This window comes from Carassius auratus, chromosome 29 (genome assembly GCF_003368295.1).
Source record: "Carassius auratus strain Wakin chromosome 29, ASM336829v1, whole genome shotgun sequence".
Classification (NCBI taxonomy): domain Eukaryota; kingdom Metazoa; phylum Chordata; class Actinopteri; order Cypriniformes; family Cyprinidae; genus Carassius; species Carassius auratus.
The window spans coordinates 8,156,538-8,173,053 of record NC_039271.1 but is presented as its reverse complement, the minus strand read 5'-3'; the positions used below and the strand labels follow the sequence as shown (position 1 = coordinate 8,173,053).

General features: G+C 35.2%; 2 protein-coding genes across 10 annotated transcripts in view; both read left to right on the top strand.

Annotated features, from left to right (window-relative positions):
* Nucleotides 1-4,883, top strand: part of LOC113047977 (non-muscle caldesmon-like) — a 48,465-nt gene extending 43,582 nt beyond the window's left edge. For all 6 annotated transcript variants that reach the window (XR_003276381.1, XR_003276380.1, XM_026209451.1 and 3 more), the window contains 2 exons: nt 1,515-1,551; nt 3,549-4,883. Coding sequence is in view for 4 of the 6 variants with exons in the window: in XM_026209451.1 (XP_026065236.1) it covers nt 1,515-1,551; nt 3,549-3,562 (51 nt within the window). In the remaining 2 variants the exon portion in view is untranslated. The remainder of the gene's footprint in view (nt 1-1,514; nt 1,552-3,548) is intronic.
* Nucleotides 4,884-5,017: 134 nt separating this feature from the next.
* Nucleotides 5,018-15,147, top strand: LOC113047979 (troponin T, cardiac muscle). Of its 4 annotated transcripts, none has more exons than XM_026209453.1 (19): nt 5,019-5,111; nt 6,568-6,615; nt 7,685-7,689; nt 8,202-8,222; nt 8,507-8,512; nt 8,898-8,918; nt 9,003-9,023; nt 9,432-9,449; nt 9,557-9,580; nt 10,091-10,117; nt 10,232-10,253; nt 10,363-10,420; nt 10,777-10,893; nt 10,975-11,052; nt 11,131-11,244; nt 11,335-11,447; nt 11,525-11,615; nt 13,089-13,129; nt 14,911-15,147. In XM_026209453.1, exons 2-19 carry the CDS (start codon nt 6,581-6,583, stop codon nt 14,954-14,956), a joined length of 858 nt encoding a protein of 285 aa, XP_026065238.1. In that variant the 5' UTR covers nt 5,019-5,111; nt 6,568-6,580; the 3' UTR covers nt 14,957-15,147. The 4 variants fall into 4 exon arrangements, with proteins under 4 accessions (XP_026065240.1, XP_026065238.1, XP_026065241.1 ...); XM_026209454.1 differs by lacking the exon at nt 13,089-13,129 and adding an exon at nt 13,347-13,384 and having other exon boundaries at nt 5,022-5,111; nt 14,911-15,050; XM_026209455.1 differs by lacking the exon at nt 9,003-9,023 and having other exon boundaries at nt 5,018-5,111; nt 14,911-15,027.
* Nucleotides 15,148-16,516: the final 1,369 nt, after the last annotated feature.

Sequence of the window (16,516 nt, the reverse complement as noted above, 5' to 3'; positions counted from 1 at the left end):
TCACAGAGCTTTTCTCGCACTTTCGCTCACTGCCACGAGAGCAGGTGGTTGGTTTGCAAGAAAAAGGTGCTTTAAAGTCCCCAGGAGTAGTTACTGTGGCACTAATTGGCTTTTCATTATGCTCCGCCCACCTCAGCTTCCATTGCTTGCTCAGACAAGTCCTCTAACGTGTCTAATAGGAATGAACTGGAGAAAGTGTGATACTGCAAAGCATCCTGTATATGCCACTTTGTATATACCATTGTAGCAATCCTCCAAGTGAAAACCGTAAATTATATAATCATGCAGTCATGTGATCAAAAACTATGGAGACTGTGAATCAGAATTGGTCAGTAAACAGTAAATTGAAAAGAGAGAAACCTATTTTATAACATTTTTGTAACGACTAATGTAATAGCGCACAGTGGTACTGTGAACTTAGTCACTGTTGCATCTGCTATGACCTGAATCAATATGTAAATAAATGAACATTATTTACCCTCAAGCGAATGTAGGTCAAAATTTATTTAAACATTGGGAAAAGTAAAAAAAAATAATGGGTGGCTTGTATCACTATTATAAGTAACTTGGCAAGTATTTAATTAAGTTAAATATATCATTTAAATATAATAAATAGTTTTAAATGGGATTTTAAATATCCAAACAAACAGGACTTCCATAGACACTCATTAAAAATGAGCGAAAGCTTGGATTGGTCAGCAGGGCGGAGCTTAGCAAAGGATCAATTTCATTCTCTCCTCTCTCATCCGTTCTGTTTTTCCTGTCACACACGGGTTTAACATCCATAACCTCTTAACAAAGCACTCTGCCTATTGGGAGAAGATCTATTTTAACGCCGACATGACTGGGATCCAGTTGACCAAACATGGCTGTCATGCTCACACACACACACACACACAGACGCTCACACATCACAGCTTCTGAACCTGAAAAGGCATTCCCACGAGTGCTGGCCTTCATATTTTTATATCCACAGATCAAACAGATAATAATGGTAGTCATTCGGCTCTATCTTTGGAACAATAGAATCTACTTCTGGACTGTCAGCGAGGCGTCAAGATCAGGCCAAGGCTGCGGTTAGCCACAGACTGCAGTTCTGGCCCCGATCACTTAAAGGACCGGTAAAGGGTGACGTAAAAAGCCTAATGAAGGGAATCTGTGGTTGTAACCGCGCCGATGTTACCAAAACCAGCAGTGGAAGGAATGAGGGTTTCACTTGTTTGTGAATCTGGAAAAAGAGCGCTGTATGAAACCATGCTAAGCATGTTTCTGTCATTGTACACGCAGCATGTCGGCCACAAGCACTTTCACTGATGACTTTTTGGAGCACATAGGCACAAAAGACGTATGTTAAAAAGGAAATCTAATGTGAAGGCATGAGTGGAATAGCAGACGGTTGAGCTGGGAAGGGCTCGGCTACACTGATTATCACATTAGCTTGTGTATATGTTAATCTTATTATTTCTCTCTGTTTTCTCTTTCTCTTGTTTTCCATGGATTTGTATCTCACCCAGGTCACAAGCAGAGGAGAGACCAAATCCGTCACCAATGGTAAGTCGTTTTTGTGTACGAAAAGCAACTTGTCAATTCAGAACAGCTGCGCGTTTGACATAATCATTTGATGTTTTATATACATTTATGACGAGTCAGGATTTAGACCAATAAGATTTCACAGTGGGCGGGGCTGCCAAGTGAAATGAATCATTTTCAGTGACTCTGATAATCTCTTTCTATAATAATCTGTTTGTGGTAATTCTGTTTAATACTCTTAAAGAGGTCTTAAAACATCTTAATTCGCTCTTCTACAAATAAAGGCCTTAAATAGGAGAGAAAGTCCTAAATTCATAAAGTCATGCCATTAAATGTTGCATGCATGCACTGCAGAAAATGATATCTTTCTCAATATTTTGGTTTTTGTTTTCCAATACAAATATCGAAATATTCTTAATACATTTACATTACTTACAATACTTGATACATTTAGATGCGAATTGAACATATGAAGTCTTGTTTTCTGAGATATTGAATAATATTAAGTGAGTTAATGGTTAGAACAAGAAGAAACATCTGTCAACTGTTTATTAATTTTAATCAATTTATCGTAATACAAGACTTCTGGTGTCTTTTTAGTCCTCAAGTAAATGTATCTTGATTCAAGATTCAGTTTGCATTGGAAAACAAGATTAAAGTAGTTTCAGTTTACGAATATAACATTTTACCCAACTATGTGAAAAGAAATGCCAAGCATTTGTAAACTATGTCCTAGTTGCTAGTTTGTATAAAGATTCTACCTGAAAGAGATTTTAAGTTTTAGAGACCGTAAAAAAGCCCAAAGCTTGCTTGGTTAGGACACTGTTTTAGTTCTATTGTGCATGTGTGTTTGCATTATAGTTAGTTTCTTTTTCCTATACATCTGTCTGTGTCCTTGAGGGGTCAGTGATGTCAAAATGAAGTCCTGTTGTGAAGGGCACAACACCCTCAATCCCTAGACCAGAAATCCCTGCCAATGATAAATCATGGCTGCAGGGATGTCGTTCACCGGCTGCAGGGTTTTAAAATGCCTCTTTGGCATTGTTTTCTATTTTGAATGCCACCCATTTGTTCCTCTAGAAGAGGACGCGGTGGCCTTCAGGGGTTCCAAGCGGTTTTTGGGTAATGGGCGACTAGCGGTTGCTTTAGCCTGGCCTGAACCGCACTCCCCCACCCAGCTCTGCTCGTCTCAGTATCAGGCCGGGGATTGTGGGCGTCTGTCAGTGCCAGCAGGGCTAAAGCTGCATGTTTGTCACATTACTGCATGGGGCGGTAGAAGATTAGCACGCCCGCATGCCGTATAGAGATGTCATGAAAAAAATGAAAAAAAATGGTCGGATGCCATGCATTTAAGAGATCCTTTGAACTGTTTTTAGCTCTGGAGCACAAGAATTAAAGGTTGTAGATCACAAATACACACCGCTAAGTGTACAATGATTTTGAATTGTCTCAAAAATGAATTGGCTTATTGAGTATGTAACCAACACACACCATTTAAGCCTTATGACCCAGATCCCATACAGAACAGGCAACAATCTTGTTTAAACATATTTTGCATGATAATCATTTTCTAATATTTAGTCAATTTGGATAAAATTTGAGATCCACTTATTTCACTGGTTATTAGTGGTAAAGGCTCCATTTATTTGACTGAAAATGCAGTAAAAACTGAAATACTGTATACATTTTTTTTTGTTATTACTATTTTAGTATATTTTAAAATATAACTTTATAATGTATGTCTGTGATGCGAAATCATTCAGATATGCTGATTTGCTGCTCAAGAAACCTTTGTATTATTATTATCAATGCTGAAAACAGTTTGCTGCGTAATATTCTTTTGTGGAAATTGTTCTACTTATTTTTCCAAGATTCTTTGATCAATAAAATGTCCAAAAGAACAGCACTTATTTTGTGGATGCAAACGTGTTATTTCCAGCTGATTTAATTCATTAATGCATGCAATACTGCACGTTCAGTTTGTATTAAATATGAATTTCTCTTTTGTCTTTTAACAGGAACGGGCCATTAACCTTTCAAAGATGCCAGAGAGGCAGGGACCAAGAGAATGCACAACATTCCTTTTTTTAAACTTTTATTAATACCAAAAAAATACAAGCATTTTATACTGCCAGGAAGATCTATGTGAGTAGACATAGTATAAAAGAGAGAAAAATACAAAAATAAATATATTTTATCACTGTATTAACAGGGCACCATCATAGCATAAACGCAATGCCTTTGCATGTAACTTCTGTTAAACTGAAATCAAGGCTGTGAAAACCAGAGCAAGTACTTTGTTTTATAACCGCAGCCAACTGCCTTGAAAAAGAGGACGAGGAGAAGCATTCCACTTTGTCTTTTGTCAAATCACATTTTTGTAAACGAGTTACCCTTCTCATCTGTTAATTTATAGCTAAAGCAAAGCTTCACCCTGCATTTCATGTCTGTTCGCCAGTTCCAGACCGAATATGAACACCCGTAGAGTAGCTGTTATTTTGTACTTTTTGTCATTACGACACTTTTTTTTTATTGTCTTAATAATATATGTTAGCACATAGTGTAAGTTTTTGTAATTAACTATATATTTTACTGCTTGATACAAAAATGGTCTTTGCTTTTGCTCTCAATATTATTTTAAATATCAAAGCGAGTTTTAATTCAGCAGAAGTCCTTTAAGTCATACCATTATTGCATTATCTCTGGCTTTTTTACTTCTGGAAGCACTGGTCTGAAGTTGTGTGTGACCAACTTTTTGTTAGTGTTAATCGTGTGAAATAATCAGTATTGGTTAAGTGAAACTGTTGAACTCAAAAGAAAGGGAACGTGCACTTTTTGGCTTAAATCACATATTCGATGAGTACATTTCACAGATTTTAATAATATAATATCCGAAAAGATCCAGCAAGGACAATGAGAAGGACAAAGTCAATTCATGTTTATTGTTCAAGTGTTTCATTTTTCATCTTTCTGTTGCAATCATTCATACTAAATTGCAACACAGATGTCGTCGGCTTTCAGTACAGAGCTAGAGCGTTTGTAATGCCATCATTTAAATGAAATTATCATTTCTGACGTCTTTTGTCAGACAAAGAATATCCAGTTCTGCCGCCGTAGCTTATCGCTCATGTCTCTAAATGTTCAAAGATCCTGTATTCTGCTTGTATTGTTCGACAATCAAGTTTTTTATTATATGTTTCAACACTTATGTATTGTTTCCCACTAACACCATGCAAGTCGTGCCAACTTAAGTTACAAACGTGACCGTTTGTAGCCAATAGTTCCATACAGTGCAGATGTTTCAACTTGTATCACTCTCTCAGTGACCACAATAAAGAGACCAATGAAAAACAGCTGTGTCTGTGTTCTTCTCAATACTCCAGCAGCCATACATCACATAACTGAAATGCTCCGCTCCCTCTGACAATAGGCTCAGCTCCTACAGCCAATCAGAGCAAAGCAGGGAGGTCACATGATCTGGCAGCTCTGTATTAGGTGAGCTTTGGCTTAGTTTGAAACTGTCTGCTGCCCAGACCCTCGAGATAAGACCCCATCTCTCGTTCTTCCTAGTGAGATCTCAGGTAAGAGGTTTCAGATTGTGTCATGGAAACCAAATTACAGTTTCTTTATAACTAGAATCAGACAGTTGCATGCCCACTGGATTAGAATGATTGTGCCAAGTTTCTCATAATATGTGAATCAGGTTTGAGGATGTCCCTCTTCATTCCTTTGCATGCCGTAGTCTGTGCAATCATCAATGCAATGCTCGTCTTGTTCGCCAGAGGGACTGGTGGTTTGCATGCTTTGGCTTTTTGCGTTAATGCTGCTTAATACAGACTACCAATGGCAACATTCCTGCCACTGTTAGCCTGTGATTTTCCAGCCTTTCAGATGGAGTACAACAAAAATTCACTCAGAAATTGCTAGTACATTACATAAATAAATACAAAGAAATGAGAAGTAACACTGAATTAAATGTAACTTTTTTAAAGTAGGAGGTCAGTTCTCCTTAAAGGTGTCATTCATTAGGTTAGTTAGGGTAAATTACAAAATACAAAAAAAAAAAGAGTGTAGAAACAATTTTCGCTTAGAAAAATCACTGGTAAATATAAGTTACAAAGATATAAAGTGACATTTAGTTAACATGAAATTTTGAAGTATTAGAAGAAAAATGTTTACATTGCATGCTCTGTTTTTGTCTCAATTGTGAACATTATTTTACTTAAAATAGAAATCATAAAAACGTATTTACATGTTTTGCTTGAAAGCGTGCTTGTGCAATATTACTTGATGTGTTGTTGCCTAATAATGTAATTCACTATTTTTAATTGTGACTTACAATGTAAATATGATGATGATTATTGCAGTATATTTTGCAAGAAATACTATGCTATTTCAGTCTTTCTGATTCAAAAATGTAATGTTTAATTTCATGCGAATCTGATTATTTCTTTGTAATTATTTGTGACATTTACCAGCAATTTTTGAGTGGATTTGTTCCCTGTGTGTGTTTTGGGAAGACTATATAATCCTAATGAGTTGAATTAAATCTAGACGGGTCTTTAGCGTCATTAGAAGCTGTGGAACAATGTTCTGCACAAACAAAAGACTTTAAAAATAGATGCCAAGGACACACGCACTCTTAGTTTACACAGAGAATGAATGGCAGGCCTGGATGAGCTCAGCCAAGTTCATTGTCTGGAAAAGTCTGGAGCACCTGTTCCAAACCGTAGTTTATTACAAGCAAAAATAGCCTCCTGCACTCATTAAGTTTAATAGTGTGATTTATCACAGTGGATAGTTTTCAGAACAGCCATGCTGCTTTTTTCAAATCTTGTGAAACACGGTAGTGAACATGTTGTGGTCCAACAATGTTGGAAACAAAGATTATTGCTCTCTGGGATCAGGGTCACTAGCAGAAGTTTAAACAGGATTTGTTGTGCCGTCAGTACATGCTGAAAGAAATTGTAAAGGAATGAACTCATTAGACATGCACGTAAGGTCCCTATAACTTAAACTCTAAATTTACTTTATCAGAAATCAACTAGTCATGGCTGACGTGGAAGAAGTCATGGAGGAAGTTCAGTACGTATGAACTCATTACTTTTAAACCATTTTAACTTATTGTATTACACATGAAATACTGAATGCTTCAAAGTACAGACTGTTTAAACTTAAAAATAAAAGTTATTTATTGGAATCTATGGTCGCTTTTCCACTGCTATTTCTGTTATCAGCCCCTCAAAAGCATCTCAACAAAGAACAAATCCATAAGACCTTTACATTCAATAAAAATTGCTTTATAGTGTAAAAGGTTTATTTTGATTATTAAATGTTCTCTGAAAGGTTCTTCTAAGGCAACACTGAGAAAACCCCATTTTGAAACCTTTATTTTCAAGTGTGCTCCGTACACTAAAATAACTGAAACAAGAGAAGCCTATGTGATGTTGCAACATGACAACAATACAGTGCATATGAGTACATATTAATCAATTATTTATCCTAAATTCCCTTAAAGTGGAATTGTCTAAACATGTAATAGTAATAGCTGGAATAGAAATGGTAGAAATTGCCGTTAGCAATTTAGCATTCCTTTGTGGGATAATACTGCATGCACATGCTGAAATAGTGAAAGTAATGTGTAGTAGACTATTCCCAACACAACCTACCTGTACATTGTTCATATCCATTGTTCATATTTTTATAATTTTATTTTATTTTATTAAATTTTTTGGTTGTGATTCGAACACAAATTAAAGGTTCCTAAAACATTCTAAAAACATTCACCCAAATATGTATGTATGTATATATATATATATATATATATATATATATATATATATATCTCCTAAGACAACATTTTCTCAACATTATGAGAATGTTCAAGTACAAAATACATCAAAAGGTCATCAGAAAATGTTGATTTTTAGAACGTTATAAGAATATATATCAAATACTTATAATGTTATAAGAAGTTAACATTTCTAAGTTAGCTATAAAAATGCTAGTGAAAGTGAGAGTGTTCCCTATTGGGCTGACAGCTTTGTTTTCTGAGAGTGTAACTCTGTTTCATCTATCATCTCTTTATTAATTGATTATCCAACTCAATGTCAACTGTTTATCCTTGTCTTTTTCTCTCTTCACCATGTAATAGGGAAGGTAAGCCAGTATGAGATGAGTACGTACTGCTTAAAGCCTAAACATTAGCCGTATTCGTGTACTAATCACTAATTGTGTCCTCATGGAAATCTGAGTTTGGTCCTGAGGAAGTTCTGTGTGCTATTGTGCTATTTTAGCCTGTGAGCGTTTGACTTTAGAATAGCTTTCTTGCTCAGCTTCATGCCCAGTGGAGTTGAGTTACTCAAGTACTAATATTAGTATGTGTAGAGTGATATTAAACATGTCTGTTTCCTAATATCTAATATTTTGGTGCGTTGTAAATAAAATAGTGTAAAAATGACACTGAATTATTTTAACACATTATATGGTCCATTAGATTCTGAATATGAACTATTATAAAAATGTCATTTACAAGCTGTTGTGTGGATCTCAATGTTCTGACAAATGTTAAAGCTGATCTGTCGACTTGATTCAGCATCTTGATCATGCAAATGTTCCTCTTATGCTTCTGAATGTATTTGCTTCTAATCGTTATTATGTTCACACTGTAGTGGAGGAAACCGAAGAGGAAGGTAAAACCGTGTTCGCTGTGTGTTGTGTTGTGTTGTGTTGCTTTTCCTGCATGAGTTTAAATTTAAGATTAACTCCAAAATACAATTTGATTAGAATTAGATCATATTGGTGACCTAAAACCATTAGAAAGCCCATTTATTTTTCCTTTATAGACTAGAGTCTTTCACATGCATGCATGCAGTTTATTTTCACAGTTAATTGATTCAGCTACTCATCTTCATTTATGCTATTATTTATTTCTTCCTTCTTTCTTTCATTTATTCTATCATTCCTCCTCCTGAAGTGGAAGGTAAATTTTTCACAACATATACTAACTGTATTCAGTATTTATGCACCCGTTATATAATTGTTCACTCACTTTTTAATTGTTTTAATGATATGGAAGGCCTTTGCCACCACACACAAATCTCACAATTAAAATATATAAGCTTAAAATAGTCAGAATTAAGATTTTTTTTAATAATTAGAAAAAAGTCAGAATTTAAAGATATGAACTCATAATATGAGATTAAATTAAAAAAAAAATCCAATCCTGTGGCAGAAACGAGCTTGCATAGTTAAGCAACTTCATCAGTATTATTTGTGTAAATTCACCTTTTTGTAAAATTATAATAATTATAAACTTGCATGATATTAAACATGCATTGCATTAACTAATCATTTCTCTTCAATAGTGCCGCCTCCATCAGAGGAAGGTAAAGCATCAGTCTGACCTTTATTTTGTGATTTTCTGCATACAAATTTGCAGTTTAATATTTCATGTTACATTTTCATATTAGAACCAGCCCCTGAGGAGGAAGGTAAATATTGCCCTGTTTGATTTGTTAATTCAGTTATTTTTTTATTTTATTATCATACGTTCAATATATTTAAACCACTGCATTAACACATTTTTATTTGCATGATACCAAATTCCTCAATTTCATTACTTACCATTTGAACCAAAACCTGCATTCAGGTAACTCATAAGTTTATTACCAACAAACGTGGCTTTCGGTTACAAAATTTTAACAGAAATTCAATTGCTAAAATAATTTCTTGTCATAAACTGGCATTTGATTTCTCCAAATTTCATGCTTTTTATTAAAAAAATACAAATAAAAAAAATATCTGTCCCTTAATGCCAGGTCTTAGGTATATTATGGTATGTTTATAATTTCTCAAGCTACAGTCTTTATAAACTAACTGATGTGCTGTTCTTATAATAGAGCCTGTGGAAGTAGAAGGTAATTATTTCAGTTTTTATTCATATTATGGTTTTTTTATATCTTATATACAAGTGTCTGTAAATCTTCAGTCTTTAACCACTTATAACTATCTCTTATCTGAACAGAGGAGCCAGAACCTGAACCACAAGGTAAAGCTCCTCAGGTTTATATTCATTCATACAATATAGATTATGAGTAAATCATTTAGCAAGAGTTTCCAGATATTCTTAGCAGCTGGTTTTGTAATATGCATCGAGTGTATAATAAGATCTGCTCAACAGTAAGAAGTGTTAAAATGACGTGTCCAATGATGGACGGCTCATTGTCTTGTTCATGAATTCAAACTGTGATGATCAGAATCATAATTTTACCATTACTGCAACTGCATGATGTGTCATCGTGAAGGCTGGAGGACAGAAGCGATGTTTATTTGTAAGGTTTGTATGTCATGATGCAATATAGCAGCTCGCTGAATCACATGCACATGATTGTGAGCGTCAGAACATCGGGTCATCACATTCAGCCGAGCATTTGTTTCAAAATCAGAACATTTCTTTAGTCCTGGATCGTTTCTTATTCCCAAATACTGTCCATTTTTCTTTGAAGCATTTCAAATGTGTAGTCTTATTGTGTAATCTTGTCTGTTCGTCATCTGACAGAAGCTCCCGTGGAGGAGGAGGCCACAGGTAACTGCTCTTTAAATCACACACGTACACTTTGAATGATTCTCTGGGAGTCTGTAATGTACTCTGTGTGTGAAATTAATAGTGATGAGCTATTTTGTTTATTTGTATCCCCAGATGAGACAAAACCAAAGCCAAAGTATGTTCTTCATTTAATATCTTTCTTTCTAAAGTGGTGTTCACCTCCATGTATTCACATGTAAAGACTGTACACACTCAGTCCTCATTTGGTAACCATTATTTTACAGATTCATGCCAAATATCAGTGCTCCAAAGATTCCTGAGGGAGAGAAGGTGGACTTTGATGTGAGTTTGAATTTGAATGACATCACTTCCTGTTTTCGCTTCAAGTGTTTGGAATGGAATACTAGCATCTTGCATATACTACAACAACTTTTGTAAACCTGCAGTATTTTCAAAAGGATGCTATATATGACATCACGACTTTATTATGTCAATACTTAATTCTGCAAGTATCATGTCCGAAATTTAAATAGTTAATTTTCCATTTTGAATCCAATCTAGTGTTGAAATGTCTTAAAGGAATAATTCACGCAAAATTTTAAATACTGTCATAATTTACTCACCCTTAAGTCGTTCCAAACCTGTACAAGTTTCTTTCTTCTTTACTGTGTGTGTGTGTGTGTGTGTGTGCGTAACAGGACATCCACAGAAAGCGTCAGGAGAAGGATTTATCTGAGCTTCAGTCTCTGATCGAGGCTCATTTCATCCAGAGGAAGAAAGATGAAGAGGAGCTGATCGCTCTGGTCAACAGAATCGTAAGTCTATTCTAGAATAGCATTAAACGGCTAAATTATGTTGAGTCCTGACTTGTGATTGACAGTGTTGTGTCTGTGCAGGAGAAGCGTCGCACCGAGAGAGCGGAGCAGCAGAGAATCCGTGCAGACAAGGAGAAGGAGAGACAAGCCCGTCTGGCCGTGAGTGCCGTAACTCTGAATCCTGGAACTGAAATGTAGGAGAAAATAAGTGAAACTCTTTCCATCGCTTCTCTTCAGGAAGAAAAGGAGAGAAGAGAGCAAGAGGAGCAGAGAAAGAAACAAGATGATGATGCTAAGAAGAAGAAAGCACTTACCAACATGACGCACCAGTATGGAGGAATCCAGCAGAAGGTTTGAATTAAACTAGAAACCTACATTATCATCATGCATTGTGAAATACAAAACTACCGATGCAGTACCGAGTAAAAGTGAATCAAACAGGGCGAGGGCCGCAAGGGGGCGAAGAAACAGACGGAGAGAGAGAAGAAGAAGAAGATCCTGGCAGAGAGGAGGAAGCCACTCAACATCGATCACCTGTCTGAAGATAAACTGAAGTAAGTCGGCGCTGGGAACGATCTCATTGGTTAGATCAGAGATGGCCACTGACGAAGCTTCTGATTGGTTCTCGCAGAGAGAAGGCCAGTGAGCTCTGGCAGTGGATGATGCAGCTGGAGGCCGAGAAGTTCGACCTCAGCGAGAAGCTGAAGAGACAGAAATATGACGTAAGTGCTGACATGACCTAAAAAATATAGCATAAATGTTTATTAAATTACATATTTGAATCAGTGTCAATATTTTTTTTACATTGCATTTTGGTTGCAAACAATTCTTTTATTTTGCTCTATTGCCTTAACTTAAAAAAATATATATTTATTTATGTCGGTTTCAGCCGTGGACAAATATTTTATGCACGAGACATAAAGTGGATTATAAAATATTGTAAAAATTCTGATAGTTTGACAAGATGTAAATCACTTTAACTTTAATTTACTTTTTTAATACACTTTTTTGTGTTATTGTGAACAAAAAATGACAACATCCGAGCCCTAGCATATAGAAATCACTTTTTTAAAATTCAGGAAATTCCCAATGAATATATACTTTTGTGAGGTAAAAGTCGTACTTTACACCTGTTTTCTTTGTAAATATAAATTTTACTCTGAAATATGCCATATGGCATGTTCAAGTCATGTTGGAAAGAGTGTTAAACTTTGGACTTTCTTTAAGCCCAGAGTTTCTGAGTTGAGAAAAAATGTCAGGTGCAATGGATGCAGCGTCTGAATTAATGCAAAATTTGATAACATGTATTAAATGATTTTATAATAATTCTATAATTTAATAAATTATATAATATGTTAATTGTTTTAATAATAATTACATAATTTCACAGTAAAACTAACTTGCATACAAAATTATATTATTGTACAACTACAGTAAAATGCATCTTTCAGTTTACAGCACCTTCCTAAATTGGATAAAAAATAAGTGGAAAAAAAAAAGCACCAGATGTTGATACTTTATTAATAATTTCATATATGCAGAGTTAAAAATGTTTGAATTTTATGCAGAAAAGGTGCATTGCCATCTTGCTACAATCCAAATTTATTTGTAAACATCTCACAACATACCGTATTTTTCGGACTATAAATCGTACCCGAGTATAAGTCGCATCAGTCCAAACATACATCATGATGAGGAAAAAAACATATATAAGTCGCACTGGACTATAAGTCTCATTTATTTAGAACCAATAGAAAACATTACCGTCTCCAGCCACGAGAGGGCGCTCTATGTTTTCAGTGTAGACTACAGGAGCACTGAGCAGCATAGAGCGCCCTCTAGCGTCTGGAGACGGTAATGTTTTCTCTTGGTTCATGTCTCTTAGTTCATTTCTCTTGGTTCATGAAAAATTAATTTTGATAAATAAGTCGCACCTGACTATAAGTCACAGGACCAGCCAAACTATGAAAAAAGTGTGACTTATAGTCCGGAAAATACAGTAATTAAGACTTCATAAATATGAACTTCCCATGAGGACTTTGAATCCACCACTATATTCACATTATGGAATTAAAATAATTTGTGAATATTTCATGTTGACTTTAAAAGACTTAGCTGGTAAAATAGTTGCCACTTGAGCGCTGTGAAAACAGGCGTCCATGGCCTGCCTGTCTAAAACTGTGACTTGCTTCCAGATGAATGTTCTCCAGACCCGAATCACTGAACAACAAAAGTTGTAAGTAACCGGTGGTTTTGTGTAGCCTGCTGTCAGTAACTGTTGTCGGTCAGATTTGTGTCGGGTCTGGGCTCTCGATCGGTCGGTCAGTCGATGCTGTTGGTGAAGGCAGGTGACATGCTGGTGGCTGTAATCAGGCAGCAGGAGGTTTCCCCATCAGCTGGTCCTGTTGAAATTGTCTTTTGTGCTTAGCAAGGCTTGTATGTGTCCCTTACAGATCACTCAGCTACTGGCTCGAGTCAGAGATCACCAGAGGTAAGTACCCTGAGCCACACTGGTCACTTTCCCCTGGTTTCACCGAGGTCTGGTTCGGAAGAAGGAAGCAGAGGAAGTGTTGCTGTTAAACAGACCAAGACGAAGCCGTTTTGGTTTGATCTGCTTAACAGACCCTGCTCCTTTCAGTTCCCAAGCCTGATGAAACCGTACCATCTTGACCAGAGCGAGGTCGGAGCATGTGGTCCAGCTCAATCCCAGCGTCAAATGGGGAAACGTTTAGGATTTTTACACTCAATCCTAATAGGACCAGTTCAAGTGGCTCCTTCAGTTTGTAGTTCACTGTCATCACCAACACACACAGTACATGAATTTGCCCACATAAACTGATATAATTATAAATGTTCCCCAAAATTCAAGATGTAGATGAGATTATTTGATTAAAGAAATTAAGCATTCCATCACTTGCTCACTAATGGATGATCTGCAGTGATTTGGTGCCGTCAGAACAAGAGCTGATAAAAAATATCACAATGATCCACAAGTAATCCACACCACTCCAGTCCAATGTCTTGTGAAGCAAAAATCTGCATGCAACAAATCCATCAAGACATTTTAACTTTAAACCGTCACTTCTGGCCAAAATACAAGTCTTTCACCAGTGAAAAAGTCCATCCACTCTCTTTTCTTATTTCTCTCCTGATTCAGACCAGATTACTTTTTCACTGGAGAAAGCAATGTTATGAATAGAGGACATGAATAGACTTTTATTTCTGAAAGCAGCAGTTTAAAGTTAAAGAGTTGTGTTGTGGATTATTGTGATGTTTTTATCAGCTTTCTGGACTCTCAATTTGACGGCACCCATTCACTGCAGAGGATCCATTGGTGCACAAGTGATGCCATGCTAAATTTCTCCAAATCTGTTTGCATAAAGAAACAAGCTCATTTACATCTTTGAAGACCTGAGGGTGAGTACCGTATATTTTTAGCAAATTTAAATTTTTTGGTGAACTGTTCCTTTAATACATTGATTGGACATAGACGAGAGAGTCTCCAATGGAACGGTAAGTCCAAAATGAATATTCTACCTCTTGAGATGGACGCTGTAGGCTGAACGAGATGGTAAGAAACACATTAGGCCAGAACAAGACTGAAACATAGACAGCATGTGAATGAGTGGTGCTATTTTCTTGCATGTTTATGAAACGTGTCTCTTCTAATCTTGTAAACTGACATTCAGATAAGTTTTTTTTTTTGTTTGCACTTCACAAATGTGGCAAGAACAGGAATAATTTTTAATTTGATGTTGTTTAGATTAATATTCATGGCTTAGCTTATGAATATTAATTAGGGTATGCTCAGAGTCTGTGATCTGAAATTAAGTCCGAAATTTGCAAGTAAAAACTGAAATGCATTATGATTAGAAATGTGCAAAATCATGTAAATAACCTCAATAGCATAATGTTATGTTCTGATTTAGTAGATGATGAAAGGATCAGCAATTATCTCAAAGGTTTGTTTTGATATGCAGCCAGTTTGAATGGTTTGGTTCTTTTTTCTCTTTTCAGTGCCAAAGGTCGTGGCAAGGGCAAGGTTGGCGGCAGGCTGAGGTAAACGTGCAGCGAATCGAGGCACTACAGAGATCCAGAAGACTTCGTCACATATGCATTTGTAGTCATTACAAGACCATCTTTCTGTTTGATTGCACATATAGAGATAGTAAAGTTCGTCATGTTTTATTTCTGCTTTTTTGTCTTAGACACAATTATTCTGCACTCATCACTAAACTGTATCATTCATTTTATCCCTGCAACATTAAAAGAGCCAAACTGCCTATGGTGACTGTTTCTCACATGCTTATTTTACATTATTTTCCTAAACTAAACGAAACCACTCAGGAGAGTTCTAACAGTTCGGACATCACATGAATCAGAGGTAAAAAAAAAATTATATAAATACTGTCCAGTTTCTTGCAAAGACAGATAGTTTTGTGTCTTTACACATCAATGTATCGTCATGAGCCGCAGAGCTTAATTTGGTTTTGTTTGTGTATGGTTTTTTGTTTTATTGTATGTTTTATTCATTATAAGATTGATAAACAGCAATGCCTAAAAAAGTATTAAAAAATCTCAGTTTGTGGTCTACAGAAGAAATAATGTTCACCTACATCTTGGATGGCCTGGGGGTAAGCAAATAAACATCAAATGTTCTTTTTTTGAATGAACTGGATAGTTCACCCAAAAATAAAATTGTTGTCATCATTTTCAAACACACAAATTGTTCCAAACCTTAATAATCTGTTGAACATAAAAGAAGATACTTTGAAGAATGTGGGTATATAACCAAATAGTTTCTGGTCCCCAATGACATATATATATATATATATATATATATATATATATATATATATATATATATATATATATATATATATATATATATATATATATATATATATATATATATATATAATATTTTTATTTATTTATTTTTTTAAGTTACAAGGTCCCAAAGCTGTTTGGTAAACCACATTTTTCAAAGTATTTTCTTTTGTGTTCAACAGAAGAAAGAAACTATGCAGGTTTAGACCAACCTGGGTAAAATATGAAAGAATATTCTTTTTTGTGTGAACTATGTGCCTTTGAGGTGACAGACACATCCGTGCTTTGACTGATTTACTAATTGATGCTTCAAGGTATAGGCCTGTTGTTTTATACAAATTTGGATAGCCTGGTAATATAATATTCCACACATTATGAAAGTTTGGTAGACATAATTATTATATTTAAGACATTATTAGACAGATTAATTCATAGATTAGAACTTATTTTAGACTATATTCATTTATAATTTATATTAATTATAAATATGTACATAATAATCATAAATATACAGTTTGGCATTTAATGTTTTTTAATGCACAGTTATTTAGATAAAAATGGGGCAAATAAATGTAGCTCTAATTTGAGCAAATGAATTACAAATAATAAAATTCATCCCTTTCAGGTAACAGCTGCAGAACTGTCAAAAATAAATCTAACAATAATGAATTATAATAATTTTTTTTACCTTTATTTTGCCTCGCTGAAGGTGGCAACCCTAAATATTTCACAAATAGGCTACAATTTATATATATATATATATATATATATATATATATATATATATATATAT

Coding starts and splice junctions, on each gene's coding strand:
- LOC113047979 (XM_026209453.1), top strand. CDS start 6,581: ATGGCTGACGTGGAAGAAGTCATGGAGGAAGTTCA. Junction 9,581..10,090: donor GCCAGAACCTGAACCACAAG/GTAAAGCTCCTC, acceptor GTCATCTGACAG/AAGCTCCCGTGGAGGAGGAG. Junction 11,053..11,130: donor AGAGACAAGCCCGTCTGGCC/GTGAGTGCCGTA, acceptor GCTTCTCTTCAG/GAAGAAAAGGAGAGAAGAGA.